A 26148-nucleotide genomic window follows, 5' to 3' on the forward strand; every position below is an offset into this window, starting at 1 on the left:
TTGCTGGAGTAAGTGGTATAACTTTTGCTCGTTTTGGGACTTTGGGTCAAGGACCCTTTTCCTTTCAAAAGATGGTGGTTGATTGACTAACTTTTTAATGAAATTAATTTACGTGTATAGGTTTAATTTCTTCTCAAAAAAAAAAAATAAACCTATACGTTTTATTTTATGTAATTATTATCCGGAAAGAAAAAAGTACTGTTAAAATAGGACAAGCCTTTTTAATTTCTCAACTTAGCAATTCCCAATTCTGTATTCTCTGGAACTGTACTACACATTACGAGCCCTAATGTACGAGCAGAGTCGTCATTAAAACACCCCAACACCCTTATAAATACACACAAGTAAATCCATAAACGGCTTCATATCTCAACCCCAAACACAAATTCCAATTTTCAGAGAGCTGTGACAGAAATGGAAGGGATGGATCATAGTCATCATGACATGGGTTCCATGGCACCACCGCCATCCATGAACGGCGCAACGACGATGCCTCACCAGAAAATGATGATGCACATGACCTTCTTCTGGGGCACAACCGCCGAGGTCCTCTTCTCCAGATGGCCAGGCACCAACACTGGCATGTATTACGTGGCCCTGCTCTTCGTCTTCGCCCTCGCTGTTCTCGTCGAGTGGCTCTCCCACTGTCGAATCATCAAGGTCGGGTCGGGACACGTGGCGGCCGGACTGATCCAGACCCTCTTGCATTGTCTGAGGGTCGGGTTGGCTTATATGGTAATGTTGGCTGTCATGTCCTTTAATGCTGGTGTGTTTTTGGTTGCTGTGGCTGGGCATACTTTGGGGTTCTTGCTCTTTGGGAGTAGGGTTTTCAGGAAACCTGTGGAGGATGAAAAGGGCTCTGATCTTCCTCCAATGAGTTGTTGAATATGATGATTGATTAATGGAATTTATTGGGAAATTTTGGTTTTTGATTTGATTTTCGATATAATAGTTGTTTGTAGAAATTAAGAATCATATGATATCAATTATTCAGTTTTTTTTTTCCCTCTTTTCTGGGTAGCATGGAAAGTTGGAAACCCCTACCTATTCTAATAAAAATCCCAACTCAGCTTCAGATGGTATTTTGTGAATGAGAAATTCATATGTATCAAGATGATAAATTGGGAGCTGTGAATTAGTACTGTAGGTTCCCAAATGAAACCAGTACCCATTTAATTCTGCAGAATTGGATTCAGAAATTCTGGATTAAATGGAAAAATGATGTATTCCGATTTTCTCTTTTTTTTTGGTCCAAATTTCAGAAAAAAGGGAGAGGATAATCTTTGTTATTATGTGTGGCAGTGAATGGGTGGCTGAGCATTAACACTGTTAAGAATCATCCAGAATACATTCATTCATTAACCGACCATTTGGAATAAATTGTAAAATACAAATTGTCATTTCACCGTACCCATTTTATAAACCAATCAAAAGGCCATCCATTTTGTTTCTGATCGAGGAAATAGTCACCTTTCTTCGTTTCGGATTTAATTCCACCTTATTTTACCCAAGAAGGGTTTAAAACTTTAAATGAAGCCATTAGCCGTGGCGGAATTAGGATTTATAACTTGGGGGGGGGTCGGGATATAAACTAAGTTTGAGCATATTTCAGTAATTTTTTATACTATTTTTATTTTAATGCAAGATAATATTATTATTTTGAAATTTTAATTTTTTTTTTTGACAGAGTAATAGAGATTTCATTTAATCTCAAAGCCAGAACGGCACATGCAAATAAATCTCATATATTTGTACCCTAAATCAGTGGTTAAGCAGGTAAGGGAATACGGGTACCATCCACTAGTACATTGTCGCGCAAATATGCAAGAGCCTACAAAACTACAAATCTCAGCTTACACTAAGAAAACTACCGTGAATCTCCCTTCGTCAATGCACTCAATTGTGGTACTCCAGGAGATTCATTAACTTGGTGTAAAAAGAAACCATAGAAATGTAGACTAGAGCTCACTAATAAAAGCAAGCTTAAATTGGGCCGAAACCCACTACCTTCCCCAAACAAAAGGGAGTTATTGGAATTAAAACTAAAACCTTAAAAAAACCCTAAAAACACTGCCCAAAAGCCCAAAGGAAACCCAGCCCAAAAGCACAAGCAGCTGGCAAGGCCCAAACCCACCCCTGCCGCACGCATCGTCGAAGGCACCTCGCCGGCCACCACCGCCGCTATGGATCGAAGGCATCCCCACAGATCTTAACGTACCTCAATGCCGCCTCCAGAGAGTTTGATGCATCGTTGCAACCAAAACCCACCAGGAACCCCAACATCTCGATCCGCCGTTTACCTCAGCGATACTGTCGCGAAGCCATAGCCGCCGTCTTGTAACCAGCCCATGTAGCCGGACACCGACCCATGAAACGATGCTTACGATCCCAACCACCTCAACACTGCAGCGAAACCAGAGTCGGTGCCGATAGCCATCACTGTCCCACCCCCAAGCAAAGTCTCCCCAAGACCTGAAGACAAAGCCTATAATCACCTCCCGTCCGGCAGCAGTCCCCACATCATCGCAACCAAAATCAGCGCTGAAGCTAGGCTACCACCGGACGAGAATCGCTTGACGAAAACCGGAGCTCCTAGGGTTTGAGAGAATAACCAGTGCGGCTCTCAATTTTTTTTGGTTATGCTAGCTTGTTTTCTTTGTTGCTGGATTTATTTTGAAAAATCTTGAGAACTATATATAGTATTATAGACAAATTATCCGTCCACACATAAAAATTATATATTGACTGAGTAGGTACACTATAATTTGAAAAAATAAGTGAAAAATAACCAACCAAAAGTTTATTATTTATTAAGTTTGCTGTTATTGTTATTTATTAAGTTTACTCATGTGGTTAATTGTAGGTTTCCATCATAGTAACCAGTAAGTGAGCTCATAAATGTTTAAGGGCATTCATTACCAGTTTCTTTGTTTATTTCATACTAGTTAGCTATCTAATTAATATGGGTCATACTAGTTAGCTATCTAATTAATATGGGTATGTGTTGGAATCGGGAGGAGGATAGGGGGTGGGGACTCCTTCAGACCCTCAAATAATTCCGCCCCTGGCCACTAGTACTCAACACTAGGCCTATCTATTGATGTATTATGCTTCAATGAAGTTCATCCAGATCAAAATTGGAAATAATAATCAGTTTCAGTCATGAATTTAGGTGACAAATTGGCTTTGTTTGATATGCGAGATAGGTTCTTTGCTGTTCGGCATAATTGTCTTCCCCTTACTGTGTCACAGGTGTTCCATTTGAATTAGCTGGGCAAACGAGACTAGAGGCTTTTGTTTATAGTGTTTCTTCTGTTTTTGTTTGTTCATAAAAAAATAAAAAATAAAATTTGGAAATTATCAATTTAATTTATTCAAAAAGAAAGGAAACAATATATTTATGACATGTAGTTAACTGCGGGCCAGCTGGTCTTAAGATTTGGCAAGCCCTAGGTGAACACAAGAAGTGGGGCTTAATATGCTCGACCCTAATTTATTCATTAATTTGTGCAATTTAGTGAAGTATAACAAGGAAACCCCAAAAGGCCAAAACCCTGCAACTAAAAATGCGAGATTCTGTCGTGTAAAAAAAAAAAAAGTTTTTGTCTATTTATCTTAATTTTAGGGATTTTTTTTTCCCACTTACCCCATTAAGTTTTTTTTCATTCTTCCTTATCCATGAAAACTCAAATAAAGTCTTCCCCGATACCCAATTATTATTATTATTAATTTTTTTAAAACTATTTTACCCTCATCCCTTTGTTACATAGAGAGAGAGAGAGAGAGAGAGAGAGAGAGAGAGAGAGAGAGAGAGAGAGAGAGAGAGAAAAAAAACCATAGGAGACTTCGCCGGAGTCTGGTCAATGTTCGCCGGATTTCAGTCATCGGCCGCCAGGTTCCAATCTTCTCTAAAAAACTCGCCGGAGGTCCCAAAAAGGTCATTGGAGATCTCATAGGTGTTGAAGACTTAAACCCTAAGACAGAAAACTCTGAATGCATGCTGAATAACTCTTATTGAATTCAATACATGATCTCGGCTAATATAGTCTTACAAAGTTATTGGGAATAACAAAGTTGCAGCCCACGTCTTACATGCCTAACAACGGTAAACTAGTTGAAGACTAAATCAAAACAGCTTGCATGACCCTAACAAATAGGGTTTATTAACAGAAAGATAAAAGCAAACTCTAATAGAAATAAATGACTTTGACTAACTCAACAATTTCCTCCCTTAAACTGTTCTGCAGTCTGCAAACAGTTTACTTAGGTACCTCACACACACCAAGCTGGTTTCTGAGCTTCAAGAACATATCAAGCTTTAAAGGCTTCGTCATGACATCGGCAACCTGATTTTCTGTAATGCAATGAACAAGATCCATAATACCATCTCTAGTAAGATCATGAAGGAAATGAAATCTTACATCAATGTGTTTGCTTCTTCTGTGAAGCATCGGATTCTTTGAGGGTTTGATGGTGGAGCTGTTGTCAGAAAACACTTTAGTACTTCCATTCCGAGCTTGATTGAGTTTCTCTAAAACCCTACTCATCCAAATACACTGACAAGCACACGAAGCAGCAGCTACAAACTTTGCTTCAGTAGTAGACAAGGTTACAACAGGCTGTTTCTTCAATGACTAAGCCACTGCTCCACTTCCAAACACAAACACATATCCATAAGTACTTTTTCGATCATCTAAATCACCTGTATAGTCACTATCAATGTAACCAAGCAAGTTTCCAACACCAGCTTTCCAATAAAAAATTCCCAAATCCACAGTGCCTTTTATGTATCGAAGTACCGTTTTTGCAGCTGCAAGATGCATCACAGTGGGATTTCCCATATACCTGCTGATTAGGCCAACAACATACATCAAATCCAGCCTAGTTGCCGTTAAATACATCAGGCTCCCAACTATCTGCTTGAAGGCAGTGGCATCAACCTTGGTCCCCTTCTAATATTTAACCAATTTAAACCCCGGTACAATGGGATTTTTAACAGGATTGCTACTCGCCATTCCAAACCTTTCTAAGATGTCTCGAGCATACTTTTTCTGGCTAATATGTATATATACCCTCCTCATTCTGCAAAACTTCAACCCCAAGGAAAAACCTCATCCTCCCTAGGTTTGTCATCTCAAACTCATGCATCATAGATTGCTTAAACTTCTCAAACATCTCCACATCATTACAGGTGAAAAGAAGATCGTCAACATATAAGCTAACAACAAGAAGTTTACCTCCTTCACCGGACTTGATAAATAAGGTGTGCTCAAAACTGCATCTTTCAAACCCTTCTTTCATGAAGTAGGACTCGATCTGGCTGTACCAGGCCCTTGGTGCCTATTTAAGGCCATAAAGTTACTTCTTTAATTTGTAGACTTTATGCTCTTCTCCCCTCCTTTCATAGCCTTGAGGTTGGTCCACAAACACGTTTTTTGTTAGCTCACAGTAAAGAAAGGCACTCTTCACATCTAGTTGAAAGATATTCCACCCTTTGTGTGCTGCTAAAGCAATCACCATTCTGATGGTGTCCTACTCGCAACTGGAGCATATACTTTATTATAGTCGATTCCATGTTCTTGTGAATACCCCTTAGCCACGAGACGTGCTTTATACTTATCAACTACACCATGCTCATTCAACTTAGTTTTAAACACCCATTTAACTCCAATCCTTTTAGCTCTTGCTGGCAAGTTGGTCAGCTCCCAAGTTCCATTTCTTTCAATAGCACTGATCTCCAAATCCATGGCTTCCATCCACTTTGTACTTTTAATTGCTTCTTGGAATGTAACCGAGTCAGTAGCAGCAAATATGACTAAGTTGTTGATATCTTCTTCCTCTTCTAATAACCCTTCACCACTAACATAGTCATCCATCCACATAGGAGGTCTTCTTATCCAATGAGGACTTCTTATCCTTCCTTCTTCCAAATTTGGTAAGTTTGGATCCACAGGTTCACTTTCAACAGCATCATTATTATCGGTCCCCTCTTCTTGAACTTCTCCAGCTAAAACAACTTCACCATTTTCTTCTTCTTGCTTACTGTCACCTTCTACTTCATCATCTTGACCTTCATCATCTTCTCCCCAATCCAACACATCTAATTTCACTTTGTTTTACTTCTTCCCCAATCCCATCACTCACTTTCTTCAAACACTACGACCCTACTTACCACAATTCGCTTAAACACAGGATCATAAAGCCTATAAGCCTTAGACTCTTTGCTCATCCCCAATAACACACACCGAAAGCTCTTATCATCTAGTTTTACCCTTTTGTTGTCTAGAATGTGTACATGTGCCACACATCCAAACACACGAAAGTAATGCACTGCAGGTTTAACACCGCTCCATGCTTCTTCTAGGGTTGCATCTTTTACGGCCAAGGTAGGACTTCGGTTTAACACATGAACACTCCAATTCACAGCTTCCGGCCAAAACAATTTAGGTACCTTCTTTTTCAGACAGCATGCTTTGAACCATATTCATTATGGTTCGATTCTTCCGTTCAGCGACCCCGTTTTGCTGTCAGCTTCCTCCTAATGCCATTAACTTTAGAGAAATGATTGAATTCAAAAGACCATTCAACAGCCCACTAGTAAATCCAAGTCCACCCAGCACCCATCTCATCACCATCGCAGCACTCTGCGGGAACACCGGCTGGGGCAGCCATAGTCATCAATATGAAATTTATATGTACGTGTGTGTAATTTAATGTTTGAGAAACCTTTAAAATTATTTTCTTTTTTAAAAAGTGCTACTATTATGTTTGAGCCCAAATGATAAGGAATTGTTCAACACATTGAAGATTAGTTGTTGTGATTCTTAATTATTTCTGTAACAAAAAAGAATGATGAGGGGTCTTCTAAAAAAAATGATGAGAAATTGAAATTATATTAAAATTATGCTAAAAAACAAAACAAAAATTACTATTACAGTTTGAATGATTTAAGTCGCCCTCACATTTTGCCTATTTTTTTTTTTTTTTTTGTTCTTTTGGCAAAGTCATATTTTGCCTACTTAAGTACCTTCCAGCTTTCCTATCGCAACAGCAATAATGTTACAAGTTGCTATGTGATGTAACAAGTGAGATGATGAAGCCCATCCAATCATCCATCCCCATCTGCATGCAGTAACGTGGCAACCGCAATTGCTTACAAAGTCTCAAATGAAGAAAATTATATGTATTTTTTGCGATTTCGTAATGATCAACAATTACCAAAAGATATAATCCAGGAAAGCTCCCCTTGCTGAATTATTTAAGATGATTGGCGCTCCAATTAGCACGTCAAAATCGTTATCATATTAAACGACAAAACGGAATATGCAAACTAATGCACAGTATCTATACTTTTTGTCTCTTATGACGAATCTCTTAGCTTCTTATTTTTCTTAATTTACTAAAATGAATAGTAATCTATACAAGTACTTAAACAATAAATTACGAACCAAAACCAGCTTTACATTCCTAAAGCCAAGCCCGAGCCCCATAGGAAAAATATTTAAATATTTAAATATCGAAACAATTTTATGTATAATGTGTAAGTTACATTAGATAGAAAAATAGAAAATATCTCAACCTACTTGACCACAAGTATTCTATCACCTTTATTATTTGATGAAAGGAGATATCTCCAGACACGAATTGCCCTGCATCAATTATTTAAGATGATTTGCGCTCCGATTAGCACGTCAAATCGTTATCATATTAAACGACAAAACGGAATATGCAAACTAATGCACAATATTGTAAATATTTTTTGGTTTCTTAATTATGATGAATCTCTTAATAGCTGGGTGCGTCTGGGCTACGCCGGGCGTATGGTACGTTCTTGTGGGTCCTACACACATGGCTTATTTCTGTCCACAAAGTTTGAAATAGAAGACCTGTCAGCTTAACTGTCGTTATCAGTAAAAATTGATTCCATTATGGTAAAACAAATCTTCCAAAACGACATAGTACGTAGACGATACTGATCGAGTACTTTTCAACACAAACCCATTCTCTATTTCTCTGGTTTTACATAAGGATCATCGCCTTCTCATTCATAGAAACTGAAAACTACATGACATCAAGATCACAGATCAATACCATGATAATCATCATACGCTTGGGATCTCGACTGTGTCTTCAAAGTTTGGATCCTTGGCGTCGATGACTTCCTTCTGAAAACCCATGTCGGCTATAGAGTAGCCCAGGTGAACTTGCTACCATGGCCACCTTTCTTGGGCGATCCATTCATGCCCGATCCTGATTTCCTGTCCTTCTTCACCTGATCCGCTCTCACATTTCCTTTGTGACTCTTCCCGTTCCCACTGTTCTTCATCTTCTTCTTCTTCTTCTTTGTAACTGAATCTTGGAACCATAACAGATCAAGATAATTCCTGTTGATAACTGGAGACTTCCCTATGACCATTCTCGACACCTAGCTCCAACCATTTTTAATATGAACAAAGGTCAGAATTCAACAAAGAGAAGCCCAGATAGCCGCCGTGAAAACCAATTTCGGCAGTGGCCGAAAACACTCCAAATACCCATTCTTCCAAACTTAACCAAATTTCCAAACCAATTATAGAAAGACATCGAGCACGACGAGAGGATCGTTTTTCATACCTCATACAGCATCGATTTTGACCGGAGTCGCCGGAATTTGCAGAACATTTGCCGGAAAAAAAAAAAAAAACTCAAAGCTTGCGAAATCCGAATCTCCTCCTCCCGGGTGTCGAGGTCTTCTTTCTACTATCAATCTGAACCATTTGCCATCGGGAAGACCTTTGGAAGCTGCCGGAAGAGGGAGAAACTAACGGGCCATGTCGGGTTGCTTGGGTTCGTCATTCTTGATTTGATATAGGGGTCGCCGTATTTGTACCCACTTCCATCTCGTTTGTCGTTTATGTAATTAGAAATGACATTTTTGCCCTTCCGTTATGATTGTTTAAGGCGTACACTAAGCCCGACGTAGCCAAGAATTGTGCTTAATAGCTTCTTCTTTTTCTTAATTTACTAAAATGAATAGTTCTAAATGATTACAAGTAATTAAACCAAAAATTACAAGCCAAAATCAGGTTTACATTCCAAAAGCCAAGCCCGAGCCCCATGGGGGCAAAATATTTAAATATTTAAATATCGAAACAATTTTATATATAATGAGTAAGTTACATTAGATAGAAAATATCTCAACCTATGTGACCACAAATACTTTACCACTTTGGGCCTGGGCTCCAACTTGGGCTGCTGGGCTCTGTATTGGGGGCCTTTAAGGAGGGTGCCTTGTCACCCTCAATTAGCACTTAATGTTGAGGGTGGGCCTAGCATAAGATGTGGACCTTCTTGGGTATCTGGGTCGATATATGGTCTGTGACCAATCAATTTTGGATCGTGGCTGCTATGCGAGTTGGTAATTATCTGGAATGAGATTGGTGTTTTTTTATAGCGGCTTATGAATAAGGAGGCGCTCCTATTTGGTTGCTAGGAAGTGGTTTTCTGTTGGTACCGCAATTGCGCGCCTGGCCAATAGGGATGCTAGTCAATGATTTTTCCCTAGAAGATACGGAGTTTCTTTGTTTATAAGTTCGCTAATCTTAGCGAGCTTATCATCGACTTGTAATGAGTCTGTTTTGCTTATAATATGGTTTCCGGATTTCTTGCCGGCTATCTTGTTGTAAATACAGTTAGCCTCAAACCAGGCCCATGGGATCCTGATACATTGAACTCTATAATATATCGTTTTGGTTATGAGATCCTGATACATTGAACTCTATAATTATGATTCCGAGGATCTCATAACCAAAGCTGATATTCCTTAATATTAAATCCCGAATCGGATGATTAAAACGATATATTTTAGCCTAAATCTGTTAAGGCTCACAAAAGTGAGTCTTGAAGATCTCGTCGTTCCCATTCTGGAAATGTATCATGGGTCTCAAACGGACATTCTGGAAAAAAGTTAATCAAATCTGATTCACAATCAAAACCTGACTTTTTGCACGAGTAACCCGAAAAGTTCAAAACCAAATCTTGTTGAATATTCCAGCGGCTAGTAACCTCATTATGCGTGAGTTACCTATTTTCCAATCACTCTTCTTGATCCTACGTCGCTTCTTTACTTTTATGGTTTTCTGGCTAAACCGGACTCATTCTCGTCCTATATCACAAAGTTTAGAACAGACTAGATCATGATACATTGAACTCTATAATTGGTATTCTAATTCCTTTTTTTATTCTTCTGCTGAGTTTGTTCGAAGCCCTGCTTCAAATGGAAAATTTTCAATAAAGACTGCTACTTGGTTGCAATGTGATAATACTAATGCTCATCAGGCCAAAACCTTAAACCAAATTTGGCAATTGAATGCTCCTCCCAAGACCAAGATCTTTTCTTGGCTCCTGTTGAGAAGCAGATTAAAAACAAGGGCTCTAATTGCCCGTTATACTCGGATTATGAATTTTGCTTGTGCTTTTTGTAACTCAGATATGGAGGATGCATCCACTCCTTCCCCTTTACTAATAGGGTGTGGAGTCTAGCCTCCAACCTTCCTAAACCCTCTGATTTCTCTTCTTTTATTAATTGACTGGTCCCAGTTTCTTTTGCTAAGAGTTCATCCTCAACAATTGAAGATTGTTTATTAATTTCCTTGAAGATTTGGGAGGCCAGAAATAATCTCATTTTCAGACTGGCCTCTCCTTCTTCAAATGTAATTGTTTTTGCTACTGCTGCTGCTACTGGAAGTAACTCTAAGAACCACAATTCAAAAGTGACCAATGCTCATCAACCCCACCAAGAGCTCATCAGATGGCACCCTTTCCAAAAGACTATGTTAAGTTCAATTTTTTTTTTGGTCATATGTTAAGTTCAATTACGATGGTTCAGTTGTTAAAAAGAAAGTTGCTAAAGCTGGCTTTATCATAAGAGATCCTTCTGGTTCTCATATCCTTGATGGTACTCATAATCTCTCTAACGTTCCTATGGCTGAGTGTAGTGTCCTTAAGAATGGCCTTTCTCATGCCCTTAGCAAGAATTTCAAGCGCATTCACGTGGGATTATGAGACTCAAGGTTAATCATCAACTGCACCAATGGCTTATGTGAGACACCTTGGCATCTTAGATCTCTTATTCGAGACATCAGAGGGTTGGCCTTCTACTTTGAAGACATTTCCTTTCGCCACGTTTTCTGTGGGGCTAATTTTGTTGCAAATGCTGTTACTTCGCTGGGTCACAACTCTCCCTCTCTGCAGCTTGTTCCAATAGACTTCCTCTCTCAGTGTTAAATGCCTTTAATCTAGATCAGTTTAATTTCTGCTGTTTTTGAGGTTTCGCTTTATAATTTTCTATCTCTGTTAAAAAGAAAAAAAGAAGAAAAAAACATGCATTCTACTAAGTCAACTGATCTAAATTGTATTATTGATGCATAGAATCCGAGAGACCATACCATTTTTTATGAAGACAAACCATTAATAAAAACAATCCATGTGTATTTATGGTAAGTTATCCCTTTTGTTGTGTTGGGTATGGTCATGGGTCGTATTCGGCTTTGGTCAATTGGATTTGATTTGGTACTATTGGCATTCGCTTCTTTAGATGGGGGATGACATGTAGTAGGATTTGGTCACAAGATGGCTCCCATTGCACAAATGTGTTGAAGGACACTATGAGATCCGGGTAGTTCTAATTCGGCGTTAGCCAGTCTCAATGTATTACTAGTGTGTTTGTCCTCCAAAAGTTTTGTAAGGCTATGGCCTATGGGTGGTGCAGCATTGTTGCTCTGCGCGATCGGTTCCGGTCGTCGAGTTGGTGGGTGTTGTGTTGCTGTCGTCACATGGACTTATTTTGTAAAAACCTACTGTGTGGTCGGTCTCTATGATACTAACAGCATCTTTCGCAATGCTAGCAATTTTTTAGTCAAATTTTAGTCAAAGTAGCTAAAAAGTCATTTTAGCTAGCTACTTTAGAAATACGTCTGCATCAATGCTCTCTATTTTAGCTAGTTTTGAATTTATATTAATTTTTAAATGAAGATTAAATAGTTTAAATGTATTTATAAATTACATAAAATAACTTAAAATGAAATATTTTAAATTATAGAGAGCCTCATCTCGCTCTCTATATTTAGGAGCGAGATAGCTAAAAGTTATAATAGAGAGCCACTTAGGAGCCTGGTGCAGCTACTAAAATATATAAAAAGCTAAACTTGCTCTCTAAAATAGCTAATGAGTCAAAATAGAGAGTCTGCTAAAGATGCTCTAATATATTTTCAACTCTTTAATTTTTTTTTTTTTAAAGTTCACAATGAAATCATTCTAGAGCATCCTTTTTCTGAATTCAAGAAAGTATAAGGGGACATATATTAATTTTGGTGTGCATGCAGTCCCCAATTCCAAGACTCTAGTGAACCTTCTTCCCCGTGAAAATAAATTTCACAATTGTATAAATGTGGAAAAACAACTAGAAGCGTTAGTTGTTCTCCACATGCCTACTAGCAGAATTGTCACTAGCACATAATCAAAGGGCATCTTTACAGTATTTGCTTAAGCTATTCAAACCCAGCCTGCTGCAGCGGACAAATTCAAACTTCTTGTTTATTTTTGGAAAGATCATAAAAGGGAGAAAAAAGAAGAAGATAATATTCTTGTGAATCTCTATTTGTTTGTCCTAATCTATGATCTAATGGATTCCCCTCTAATTGACCAACTGGTGTCTGTCATCATCTTTCTCTTTATTCCATCTTAACCCCTTTCCTTCTTTGCTACGGAACAAACTGCCAAAGCATCACAGTGACACCACAATAATTGAAAATGAGAGATTAGCAATATTGTAGGCAGTGATGAAATAATAAGCGTAGGCATGTGCTTTAACTTTGGCTAAGTCAATAAGTCCATTCTTGAGGTAGACCCATCTCATTATTGTTCATGTCCGGCGTTGCCGCACCTCTCAAGTGGCGCTTTCTATTTGCAGACGTGCTTGTCCTCCTTCCAGCCTTTGAGGAATCTGACACAAAATAACAGAGAAAAAGTTAGGAAAGACGTCAAAAACTGGGGAACGGTTTGGCATGAAGTACAGAGGGAGATCTACAAGGTCTGTACCGTTTAATATGGGAAAAGAAGTAGGGTTTGGTCGAGGTTGGTCACCGACTCGGTCAAAGTGAACCTTCAGGGCTTGTACTACCTTTGCGGGTATAAGAACAGGGGCACATCCTGCAACCAATAAGAGAGAGCCAACGTTTGGGAGCTATTAGAAACTCTTTTCAATGTTCCAAAGAGGTAACTTAAGGACAAACTATTCGATTGCGACTAGGATTATACAAGCATGAAAACGACCGATTTCTTGGTGTAATTTTAGTATATAAAACAGCAAAACACATCCTTCACGGTACGCGATGTGGAGTAAAAATACTAACAAACGGTAATCACGATAGAATACAAAATTTTTATTAGCATTTTTAAATTAATGTAAACTCCAAACATTTTTTCAAAGTGCTAATGATAACTCCTCGAAACAATATTAGATTTTCTTAAAATGAATCCGAAATTAACAAGAAAAATAGCACTTCTCCTAAGACTAAGATAAGCTCAAGTCCAATGTTAGTGTAAAAAAAGTAAAATTTGTTTACCATTCTTATACTGACAACATTCTTCTTTTTGCTATTTCATTGTAATTTTAAAAATCGTGCCAAGTTATTAAGTGTTTTGATAAAAAAAAATCTTTTAAAATGACTAAAAACTAAACTTGACAAATAACCAACCACTATTTAGAAGCGTTATAGTAGCAAGCGTTATGAAAGCAAATCATTGAACATTTCCTGAAAATCCGTGAGGAACTTGAGAAACCCAAGCAAGGGAACCATAGGAGGTTAGAGAAGATTCCATTTCACACGAGTCACTGGCTAACAACAAGATTGGCCACTACCTATATCAAATTTTAAATCGGGGATTAAGAGGAATCTCAAGAATATGGAACCTAATCTAGATCCAGGGTCAACACCAAAAGATGCAAAACAATTTACACATGCAACCAATCGGAATATAATCAAATATTGGATAGGTGATATTCCACTTCAAACTCCAACCCCAACCACTTCAACGACCAAGCAACCACTCCAAAACAATATCACATTCCGCTAAAAGCAACTGAAAAATCTAAAAGCGGCCCCAAAAAATTGACAAAATTACTTTCATCACAACCCTTGGTGGTGGTTCAACGGGAGATTGGGAAGCAGTTTCTGTCTAACTTAAAATTTTTCTTTGTCAAAAACAAAATTGACAAAATTAAAGGCTTTTAATCAGTACCTCTTTTATTCTTGGGTGATTGGGATGTGTTACCAATAACACAGGGCAAGAAGACACCAGTCCCACAAGACGGCGTCCCAACTCTGGAACCGGAACCCGATCCGCCAAGGAAAACTGCCCTCATATTTGAGGGGCCTTGCTGGTTGTTCAGCCACGGGTTTGAGTGCAAATTGGCAATAGGTGGAGGATGCCTTAATCCGCCATTAGCAGAAGACCCTCCTTTCTTCTGGTTTTGGTCGTAGGACTTAAATTTTTGATGAGCAATATTCTTCGGTTGTCTACCATTATCTATTGAGCCTTGCTTCTTTGAGCTTTGCCCTTGCTTTTGCGTAAAATTAATCTACAAGTAAACACCAAATTAGGTAAGTAGAATGTTTGGTATATGAACAGTAAAAAAATTACCATAACCATCAAACTTATTCCTACCTTAGAGTCTTGGCTTTGATCAAAAGCTACACATTGCTTTGGATTTTCAGCTTCAGCTACTGGGATACTTCCACTTGGGCTTCCCTGTTTGTTCATATCTAACTTGTCCAACTTGCACAAAACGGCGGCGTACGACGGACTTTTATGTTCCGAAGCTTGGTATTTGCCTGGGGTCACCGGCGGCGACGGCTCCTGAGATGGACCTTCTGGGCTTCCACTGCTCGATCCCAACGGCGACCACATCATCGTAGAGTCACTTGGCCAACTGACACAACCCCATGACTGCAAACACAGTTACAACAACATTAATATGATTGAAGATTATTAAATATATTAAGAATCGACCTTATCCTCCGGAAATTCTAATCCAAATTCTAATTTTGAGCATATCATTATTTCAAAGCTTTACCTCTTCGTTTTTCTCGGAGCTAGTAGTACTGGTTTTCAGAGCGTGTTTGTCGTCGTCTTGAAGCATGTAGTGAGTCATCTGGCGAGTCAACTCAGCAATGTAATCGTCGTCTTCTACAGTCGACTCGGACGACGAAACAAGCTCAGCTTCAGTAGTCCTCGACCCAACAAACCCTTTCCCCTCACCTTCAGGAAAACCCCACCCGTGCTTGTAATCGGAGCCACCGGAAAACTTCATCTCCGACGACGGAGTTTCCTGCTCGTTGAGAAAATGATGATGATCGAACAGTAACTCTCTCCCGCGTTGGAAGTCAACAACATCCATCATAATTAAAATCTAGGCGCAGTACCGTACTGCTCCTACTGTTGGTACCTAAAACAGATCCTAGAGAAGATCAGGTGGTTTGGGAAGAGAGAGAGAGAGAGAGATATTCTAGTAGTAGGAGTGGTAGAGATGAGGATGATTATCATCAACTAATTATTATCTCAGGGCTTACCAGCAATGCTTGTATCCACAGCTGGAATTGGGGCTCAAATGAGACGCGCTAGGTTTTAAAGAGGAGAGGAGAGGAGAGGAGAGGAATGGCGTGGGCCCTACTGGAGGGGAAGGTAGGGTCCGGTGTCACATAGTTGCTGGACTCGTTGTTTGGTGCTTTCTGTCCGGAAGTGTTGGGCTCTGGTAGTTGGACCGTTTTGTCCAGCTAGCCAACCCTCCCTTCCTTTTGTTGGAAGAGAAATTCAGGTGCAACTAAACCACTGTATTCTCAATGCTCCTATTAGGACTCTATTAGAATTGTTTTGCTCAAAGATCACTATCAAGGAAATAATGGATTGATTGATATTAATCAAACAAAAGGGGAGAAAAAAAGATTCCAAAAGACACAAAGGATTCTCGATTCAATAATTTAGAGTACGAGCACAATTGACACCTTAACATAAACAATTTATCGATCCATTAATACATCAGTAGAGCTAGCGACATATGAGGTCCCCTTTGTTCTTGTTAGTATGATTTAGAATAATTTCAAAATCAATCACATAAAAATTTTAATTTTTTGGCTAGTTTTATGCATGTACATATTTTCGACTCATGTAAATGTTTCCCCAACATGATGTGTTTTTCAAATTTAAGGCAACATTGAAATTTTTAATTTTAACACCAATTAGAGACTGATACTAAACAGATAAGATAAGTAGAATGTAACTTTTTTAAGATAACTCTTCCAAAGAGTTATGGTAGGTTAGGAGTTTGAAAAGGATGAGAGGGGTTTTTTTAGCTGTTCTATTTATTAACGTTGCTACAGATGGTTGGGTTTGGTGTAACATTTCCACCAGGATGGTTGAGAGTTGATGGGGTTAAGTGTTGACTATTCGGCCCGCACAACATTCTTTCGATTGTGAATCTTATTTTGGTTTGGTTGTGAATCCTATCTTGGTTCCTTGCCATGCACACGACTAGTACGGTTCAACAACATTGCAGAAAATAAATAAATAAGGAAATGAATACTGGAACTGGAGCAACTTTAGGGTAGTTATACTAGTATAAATTTGCACTGGTGCAACTGATAAATGGATTCTTATGTACATTTGACAATTGGTCGACAATTTCAATGGTTAGGCTACTAGTTCAACTTATTATGGATGGGAAAGGGGTTTGGAGGAGGCAATAATGTAAAATTCAATGGTAGATAACTAGATATAATTATTTGGGTCTGTGACCATCAGCCCAAATATTAGGAAATTTTAGTCCACTTACACCAGCAAAAGAAAACTGTTCCCACTAACCCAAACATGCATGAAAAAGACCATTTTACCCACTAACCCACCTAACTCATTAAGGCGGTTCCATTTCCATTTTCAGTTTCAAAAAAAATTCGTCTCTTCATCTCCCTCTGGCTCTCGATTCTGGGTTTCCGAATCTCACTCTCGATTCTCAGTTCCTCCACCAACTCTGCTATCTAGACCAACTCTGGCGGCGCTTCAACATTCTCCGGCTTCTGTATTGATAGAAAGTGAGTGAAAATCTCTTTTCCGTTTCATATTCTTTTCCTTTCTGTGAGATTGAACTTGTTCGTAGCCTAGGTTTGGTTAATCGAGTGGGTAAATGACAAGAATAAGATTATTCATGTTTCAAAATCTGAAAAATCTAGGGTTTCGGTTTCAAATCTGTTACAAATTCATGTTGTGGTGAAGTAGATGCCTATTGGGAGCCAATACATGTCTATTGCCCCCCAATACATGTATATTGCATAATGGACATGTCTATTGTCACAATTGACATGTATATGCCCCTAATAGGCATGTATTTGGCCCCAATAGGCATGTATTGCCCCCCAATAGGCATGTATTGGTCCTCAACAAAAGCTTCTGTTGTGGGGAAGTAGATGTCTATTGGGGGCCAATACATGTCTATTGTCCTAATAGACATGTTTATTTGGACAATAAAAGCTTCTGTTCTGTGCAGTAGATGTCTATTGGGGACCCTTACATGACTATTGCCCATAACAGAATCATCTACTGGGGGCCAATACATGCCTATTGGGGGACAATAAATGTTTACATGACTATTAATGATTTTTTATTTTTTTGTTTATGATCAGAATGGCAAGAACAAAGCGACCACAAGTCAGTTCCAGCTCTGAAGAAGATAAGGAAGAAACAAAACGGAAAACACTTCAGCAAAGGCTGACAGAATTAAAGAATAAGAAGAAATCTGGAAGAGAAGAAGAAACTTCTACTGAAGATGAAGAAACAGAAGAACAGGCGGAAACAGAAGAAGAAGTAGAAGAAGAAACAGATGAAGAAGTAGTAGAAGAAGGAGAAGGAGAAGGAAAAGGAGAAGGAGAAGAAGAAGAAGAACAAGAACAAGAACAAGAAGAAGAAGATGATGATGATGATGACATAGAAACGACACAAAGGTTCTATGTCCAGACAAGAAGTCAAAGGAGTAAGAAAAGACAACAGTCTAACTATGACAAGGATGAACAGACAACGAAAAAGAAGATTAAAATGGAAAAGTCAAAGACAAAAGAGAAAAAGCCAAAGAAAGGGGGAAGGAAGAAGAAAGAAGATACAAAAGAAAATGCAAAGATCGAGTGCAGGCAACAGAAATGCACTCTAAGTGCTTTCTGGAGATTGATTGACACATACAGAGACAAAATCCTAAAAGAGGCTTGGGATATTTTGAGTACTACTGTATTTTGGGGGATGATCCGGCCATTTTTCGAGAAGAAGCTCACTGAAACTCAGCTACACAAACATGAGGCCGAGTTGGAGATTATAATGAAGTACTTTGATGTTAAAAAAGCCAAGTTTGTGTTTGGGGAGACATAAATGGAAATAACATTGGAAGACATAAATGAATTGTTTGACTTGCCAACAACTGGTATTGAATGGGATCTAAGCAAGAAGGTGCTCAAGGAGGAACAGAAAGCATCTTCGATATTTGACATCAATATGAGGAAAGAAACAGTAATCAAACCTGATATGGAAAAGGCACTTGGCAAGGAGCTCAACAACAAGAAGAAGGCTAATCCCAAGATAATTGCGGCACTGATTATCATGTACCTCTTCAACGCATTCCTCTTCAGCAGGACATCTACAACCTTAACATGGGACCTCATCAACGCTTATGAAGACCTAGACAACATAAACAGCTTCGATTGGGCAGAGATGATACTAGATTTTCTTATGGATGGGCTTCAGAGGTATCGAAAAGATCATCCGTCAACTCTTTCTGGCTGCCTCCTTCTCATATATGTAAGTACAATACATCATTTTCTTGAGTATTGGGGGGCAATAGACGTCTATTGCCCCCAATACAGTATAATTGGGTGTCTGTTGTTCATTTACTAACAAAAATGGTTTATTTTACAGTACTGGTTCTTGGAGAAGACAAAGATCAGAAACTGAATTTAAGGAATGGAGAATGAAAAACCGCGATTTGTGAGGTGGTCAATAAAGGAGCTGTTCAACCTGCAGAAGCTCCACCAGAATCCAGACTGGCCGGAGGAGTTAATAAGAGAAGGGCCGTGGTTGGAACATAACTTCGTCAAGTTATTGGGTATGGAAGAGGAGCAGGAAACACCAACTTTCACCAACTGGGTAAGTTAGCAGGTACATTGGAACTTTACAAATTGTCTATTGCGGGGCAGTAAACCTGTCTTGGCACACCAATACTGGGTTTATAATGTCTCTATTGGGGGGCAATAGATATCTATTGGACCTCAATACAGGTTTTGTAAAGTGTCTATTGGCCCCCAATAGACGTCTATTGCCCCCAATATTGGTAAGTTTTTTTTGACTTTTTTGTTGTTTTATTGGTTGCAGGTTCCATAAGCGAGTCAGGAAGAGAAAGAAGAGAACATTAGGGTTACTGGGAACATGAGAGTTCTCCTAAAGGAGATGAATACAGTGATTGAAGACGAAGGTGACAAAAAGAAAATGGAAGAGAAAATGAAGACTATCTTACAAGCAAATGAAAACTTGGCAAACCATATTAATGTGCTTTGGGAAAAGATTATGGTTGCTGATGACAAGATTTTGTCTATGGAGAACAAAGTGACTAAAGTGATGCAAGAAAACAGAGCCCACAAAAACCACATCAGAGCTCTGAACAAATTGTTGGCAAAGGCAAATGGGAAGAAACCAGATGAGGAAAGTAGTGATCAGAGAGCTAATCAACTTCAGATGGTGCTGGCGTCAACGGAGCAAGAAGATGGAACGGGGTATGAATATGAAAGAAGCCAAGCTGAATATCAACCTCAAACACCAGTCAACGAAGAACCAAGGGGAGGTGATCCAGTTAACGCAGTTCCTCTATCTTTCAAGAAATCAGAAGAGGAAATAATAAATGAGGATGAGATACTAAATGCTGTAGAAGCAGAAAAAATAGATATAATTGTCTCGACAATTCTCGAACCAGCTAATTAAGCAGAAATGGCAGAACCAGAGAAGAAAGAAACTACCACAAAGACAGAAGACATGAAAGAGAAGGAAAAGGTTGCCATGCATTCTATTGAGAGGAAAGTGAAACAAAACAAGAGAAAGGCATCAACTAAGGACAAGGATGAGGATTTTGAGTATGACACTCCAGAGATCTTGAAGACTTAAGGAAAGAAAAGAAAGATTGCTCCACAAGAACAGCCAAAGCAGAGAAAGAAAGCCGAACAGAAGCTGGTATCAAACCTGCAGAAAGGGAAACAAGTGCAGCAGCCAATTCAAATTAAAGATGTGAATTGCGAGAAGTGCACTTGGAAAACCTTAAAGCCTGAACTCGCAAGACACTACCAGCAATTCTTTGAGATGGTTGATGACAATTTGTAAGTGCATAGCATAACTATCAAAATTTGAATATTAATGGGTTATAGACATGTAATAACTACACATTTTTTTGTTTGTGCAGATATACCTACTGGACAAGTAGAAATGGCATAATAGGGGTAACAAGGAGAGACATGAAGATTATCATCCAAGAGGAAGATTTGGATATTAGTGTAAGTTTTAAATTTTTGTTTTTTTTGGTCCCCAATAGTCACCTATTACCCTCCAATAGGCATATATTGGTCCCCAATATGTGACTATTGGGGGGCAATATAGGTGCTGAACTTCACATATATAATTCTAACAAATTAAACGATTGTAGGTGATCAAGGCTTACACTGAAATATTACAGAATGAACTGAAAGAAAAGAAGACTCAAATTGGATTGCTGGACATTAAAGCAGCGGTAAGTAATGAAGCAAAAATAGCAGCGTGTCTATAACAATTGAATGATTTAATATGTGTTTATTTCCTGTACAGTACTACGCTATTCAACATGAAAAGAAACTGGCAGACTTCAAGAAAGAAGGAAAGAGCCTTTTGAAAGACGACTTCAAAGGCCATGTGATTGAAATAGAGTTATTTCTAATTGAACAACTGTGGAGTAACTTCAGCTACCCCAAAGTGCTCATCCCGATCCACCATTGCTACAGCCAGCACTACACACTGCTTATCATCGACAATGAGAAAAAACGCTTTGTTCACATGAACTCTATGCTGCCTCCAAAGAAGGACTGTACAAAAGATAATCACCACTACACCAACGCAAACTAGGTGGTAAGTAATAATATCAAAACAATGTGTTTATTTTTCAAAATGGTCAAATTTAGAATGTCTATTGATGCTTCATATATCTGTATCAAACAGGTAAAGCACATAAGGAGGTTCATCCGTGATGTGAACATGACAGCCAGAAAATTTGACACTGACAGCCAGGATCAAGACAACGCAAGAGAAAAGTGTAAAGGTTCAAGGAGAACTTATCACTGAGGTTGAAGAAATGACCGAAAGAGAGAAAGAGGTCAGAAGGTGGATCTTGGATAATCATATAGGCGAACAGGACTACGAGCTTGTAGAAGACTTCAACTGCCCTCAGCAGAAAACCTCATCGTAAGTGCTTCAAAATGCTTTAATATTTGTTTATGATGTGAAAAATGAAAATTTAATTATTACATTTGTGCCAAGTTTTCAGTCTATTGGGGGCCAATACATGCCTATTGTGGGGCAATAAGTACTTTGTTGAGGATCACTAAGTTTAATTCATGATTTACAGGGGGGACTGTGGGCCTTTTATGCTCTATTTCATGGAAAGCATAGTTCACAGAGTGCCACCGAACAAGAAGAAAGCCGATGACATGAGGAAAACAATTCTTGAGAGGTTTGCAATGGAGGAATGTTGTTGGAGTGTTGAAAGATACCATCAAGAAGCTACATTTACTGTAGGAAACGCAAAAATCTAGAAAATGTAAATTTTGGAATATTAATACTACTTTGGGATGATTTGAAAGCTTTTCAATATATTTTCTGTTAAGTTGAAAGAATTTGTTTCCAGTTTCTATTGTTTAGCATATCACAGGTCAATATTTAAAATACAGGCCCATATTACATACCTGTGCATTTAGCCCTCAGAAACCAGGTTCTATTGGGGGGCAATAGACATCTCTTGTCCCCCAATAAAACTTGTATAGAGGGCCAGAAATAAAATAGTAGGACATCAAACTACATTGCAAATATGCAGGTGTAAAAATTCCACACTTGTTGAACTTCAAGCCTCCAAAACTCAGGTTCTATTGGGGGCCAATAGATGTCTATTGCCCCCCAATAGACGTTTGTAGGGTAAGTTAGCTTTCACAACCCATTGGAAAGACTTGCAACTCAGAAACAGACATGCTAAAATGAAATAAAAATGGATAGAGCAACCGGAAAAAATCTCAATACAAGATCTTGAAAAACTTAATCAATTTATCAGTCAGCAATAAAATTGAAGGACCAATCAATGTCAATAATCTTTTACAGCAAAAAATGTTAAACTAACCCTTGATAAAATCATCTATTGCCCCCCAGTAGCCTAGTACTGCCCCCCAATACAACTAGTTAGAATGCTAAAACAATTGACAAATTTACATTCAAATAGGTTCAGTGCAGGTCTTCTTGTTATGCTGTCCTATTTTGCCACATCGACTGCAACGAATGAGCTTCTTTTCACACTCTCCTCTAGACTTGAACCTCTTGAGCCTAGGCCTCCCAGGAGGCCTCTTTGCATTTGGAGGAAGTATGAAGCCACTGCTAGAAGATTCCGAAGGAGCCATATCAACGTTGGAAATTGGATAAATTGGAAAATCATAGCACTTCTGGCAATAATCAACATGAAAATGCTTATCTATAAAAGCATAAACATCCAATGAGGCAGCTTGAATTGCAGCAAGACCATGGCAGCAAGGAAAGCAGTTAATCGCCCATTTTTTACACGAGCAAGAAACAGTTCCAAGGTCCACAACATAAGAATACTTTGATCTCACTTCATAAACATTTGTATGGGAGTAATGCACATTGAAACGGCAAGCTTTCTCTATACCTTCTTTCAAACGACCCTCCATAACAGGAGTAAGTCGCAAGGTCCAAAGTTGAGCCTCGTCTCTCCTCTCACCCATCATCTGCATCACCCTAATTCGAGTCTGATCAAGCATAGTGTATACTGGCATCTCACGCTCAACAACAAACAAAACATTAAAAGATTCAGCTACACTATTAGCCATAATTCCATAACGGCATCCAGGGAAAAATGCGCGGCACCAATTTTGAACAGGCAAATCAGCAAGAAATGAATCTATAATATCAGCACCACCAACTTCTCTCAACTCTCTTAAATGAAAACGATATTCCTTTTCAGTGCACGAATATGCCAACTCAAAAAACTTCTTTTTAACATCATCTTTCAAAACAGAAGACCCTTTACCGTTGTATTTAGTCATAAGGTTATGCACCAAGTGATTGTAACAGAAAAGATGAGGATTACCAGGAAATATCTTGTCAAAAGCACTCAACAGTCCAACACCACGATCACTAATAAACGTAATTAATCTACCTTGAGGTTCCAGCAAGCTCTTCAAGTGTTGGAAGAAAAAGGACCAATTAGCATCAGTCTCAGAATCGCAGACATACATTGCAAGAGGAAAGAAACCTGCAAACAGAAAAAAAGAGTAAGTCTATTGGGGGCCAATACATGTCTATTGGGAGGCAGTACATGATAGCAGCATGCCGCTGCACCGCCAACGGGAGCGTACCGCTCCACATTATCAACAAAAAAAGAATCAAAAAACAATAATAAACATAAAAAAAATAGAAAGGGGAAAGAAATCATAAGAAAATAAACGTGTATTGGGGGGCAATATATGTCTATTGGGGGCCAATACATGATTGCAGCGTGCCGCTGCACCGCCAACGGGAGTGTGCCGCTCCACATTTTCAACAAACATACAAATAAAAGATCTTAGAAATGAGAAAAGTACCATGATTTCCATTCTTTCCAGTTGCACAAAGTATGTGCCCCTTGTAGACACTCTTCCCAAAATTCCCATCGACAAACAAGACGGGAAGACAGAATTCAAAGCCTTTAACACAGCTTGCATAAGCTAGGAAAAGCCTCTGAAACCGATTGCTCGATGGATCAACTTCCAAAACAAACGAAGATCCCGGGTTAGTCTCAAATACAGCATCCCTATACCATGTTAACTTGTTAAACGAATCAGCCTCAGAACCATAAATCATTTCCCTAGCCTTCTGCTTTGCTTTCCAAACAACCTTGTACGATATATCAAACCCATAAGCTGACTTGAACTTGCTGATAATTTCCCTTGGCTTCAATGATAAGTTATAGCTAATGTCCTCTTCAATACATGTCTTGACAATTTTTGATCCCAAAAGCTCATGTTTTTGCTTCCGAAGAACACCTTTGCAAGAGTGCACATTGTTCAAATCACCAATTATAAAGCATCCATTTGCAGGGGATACATAACCACGGACATTCCAATCACATCCTTCGGTTCCCCAATTGGAACAAACCGCATGAATTCTATCCCAATCATTTCTAATAAACACAAAGCTGAACCCAACTTCGACAGCATATTTTCTAAGCTTCTCTCGGAACTCAGGGGAACTGCCACAAAATTTCTGCCCTACACATTGAATGTAAATAGCCCACTCATTCGACAAGTAACACTTTTGAACTTCAGTCCTAAATGCCTCAGTGAGGTAATCCACAATACCGGAGTAGCTATCTTCAAATGAAACAGAAGCATTTTTGCTGCAACTTCCATTGTTCTTCAACACCGTAATATCAACACAATCCAACTTGTAAATCTTGGCACCACTAAACAGCATCTGGAAATCGTCATCATTGCGAAGAAAAAATATAGAACATCCAGGAAGAGAATAATGAAGCTCAATACCATCAGTTGCAGAAAAACTGAACCGTCCACAAATGTATTCTAACAAATGAGCATAGCTCATATATTGATTAATACAAAACATGAAACTTTGTCCAGTATGAGTGCACTTAACAGCCAAAGAACCATCCATATTCCTATATAAAAAACAAAAAACAAAACAAAATCAAACCACTATTAGGCCCCAATAGACACATATTGCCTCCCAATAGAGGAGTCTGGAACACCAAAATAACTTCACAGAACAGAAAAAAGTTACTATAAACAACTATTTCTGACCTTCATTAAAGACTAAGAGTATCAAAAAAGAAAAAAAGCAGCTCTGTAAACCATCTATTGTCCCCCAATATGGGTCTATTGGGGGCCAATAGACACTTCACAAATACCGAAACGGATCGAACTGTACTAAAACAGAACCACACAAACTTAGCATAACGAAAAAGATCTAACTTAGCACAACAAATTTATAAGCATGAAAATAGCAAATCGAACCAAATAAAAGATGAAATTCATGCTTTTCGAAAAAGAAACAAAAAATAGAATTAACGAAACACAGACAAATCTTAGCGCAATCATTGGGAGATAACAAACCGCGCAGGAAAACAAACTCAGATTCAATGCAGGTGAATAGCAAACATGGATCCAAAAAAAAAAATCGAAGAAACGGAATTGAAATCGAAGAAACAGTTCAAACCAAGCTGAAGCAGAGTTGAAATACAGAGCCACATTGCTTCTCTCTCTCTCCATGCAAGCTTTTCTCTCTCTATAGCGCAAACCAGAGTTTCTCTCTCTTTAGCGCGAACCAGAATTTCTCTCTCTTCGTTCGCTCGAAATTTTGAAGACGCTGGGTAGTTAAGAAACCTTAAGAAAAGGGCAAAAATGTCAATAAAAATATGTAAAAATGGAACTTTTGTGTAAAAGGAAATAAGTCTTTAGAGTGTTTTGTGTAAGTAAGAATTAAAAAAACTTCATGGGGTAAGTGGGCATTGACTCTAAAATTAGGGTAAATGGACAAAAACCCTAATTATTTTTAGGGTACGGCTATTGCCACCATATCAAATACTCAGTTTACCCTATGTTTTACTTTTGACCCTTAAAATTCCAATTCTGCCCTTAAAAGTTAGAAAAACTGATTTTTTTTTTCTTTTAACCTAAAAATATAGAAAGAAGAATAACTAAAGAGATAAATTCAAAAATAAATAAAAACAAACCATCATCGATATATTGCATGCAGACCTCCATCCTTCTCAAATGATCATATGCTTTC

General features: G+C 38.5%; 3 protein-coding genes across 3 annotated transcripts; 1 reads left to right on the forward strand and 2 right to left on the reverse strand.

Moving 5' to 3' along the window:
• Window positions 1-248: 248 nt before the first annotated feature.
• LOC133732887 (copper transporter 1-like) lies at window positions 249-932 on the forward strand. Its single transcript, XM_062160488.1, has one exon. It carries the CDS (start codon window positions 415-417, stop codon window positions 883-885), a length of 471 nt encoding a protein of 156 aa, XP_062016472.1. The 5' UTR covers window positions 249-414; the 3' UTR covers window positions 886-932.
• An 11614-nt stretch (window positions 933-12546) lies between these two features.
• On the reverse strand, window positions 12547-15633 carry LOC133733458 (uncharacterized). Its single transcript, XM_062161079.1, has 5 exons — window positions 15116-15633; window positions 14707-14988; window positions 14281-14620; window positions 13078-13188; window positions 12547-12982 (listed from the first exon to the last, which is right to left on the reverse strand). The coding sequence occupies exons 1-5, from the start codon at window positions 15440-15442 to the stop codon at window positions 12861-12863; spliced, it is 1182 nt and encodes a 393-aa protein (XP_062017063.1). The 5' UTR covers window positions 15443-15633; the 3' UTR covers window positions 12547-12860.
• Window positions 15634-22562: 6929 nt separating this feature from the next.
• On the reverse strand, window positions 22563-25014 carry LOC133730383 (uncharacterized). The gene is made up of 2 exons (XM_062157983.1): window positions 23946-25014; window positions 22563-23617 (listed from the first exon to the last, which is right to left on the reverse strand). Exons 1-2 carry the CDS (start codon window positions 25012-25014, stop codon window positions 22563-22565), a joined length of 2124 nt encoding a protein of 707 aa, XP_062013967.1.
• Window positions 25015-26148: the final 1134 nt, after the last annotated feature.

Source organism: Rosa rugosa, chromosome 2 (genome assembly GCF_958449725.1).
Source record: "Rosa rugosa chromosome 2, drRosRugo1.1, whole genome shotgun sequence".
Classification (NCBI taxonomy): domain Eukaryota; kingdom Viridiplantae; phylum Streptophyta; class Magnoliopsida; order Rosales; family Rosaceae; genus Rosa; species Rosa rugosa.

Coding starts and splice junctions, on each gene's coding strand:
- LOC133733458 (XM_062161079.1), bottom strand. CDS start 15,442: ATGATGGATGTTGTTGACTTCCAACGCGGGAGAGAGTTACTGTTCGAT. Junction 14,989..15,115: donor GCTCCGAGAAAAACGAAGAG/GTAAAGCTTTGA, acceptor CTGTGTTTGCAG/TCATGGGGTTGTGTCAGTTG. Junction 14,621..14,706: donor ATCAAAGCCAAGACTCTAAG/GTAGGAATAAGT, acceptor GTTTACTTGTAG/ATTAATTTTACGCAAAAGCA.
- LOC133730383 (XM_062157983.1), bottom strand. CDS start 25,014: ATGGATGGTTCTTTGGCTGTTAAGTGCACTCATACTGGACAAAGTTTC. Junction 23,618..23,945: donor TGGAAAGAATGGAAATCATG/GTACTTTTCTCA, acceptor TTCTGTTTGCAG/GTTTCTTTCCTCTTGCAATG.
- LOC133732887 (XM_062160488.1), top strand. CDS start 415: ATGGAAGGGATGGATCATAGTCATCATGACATGGGTTCCATGGCACCA.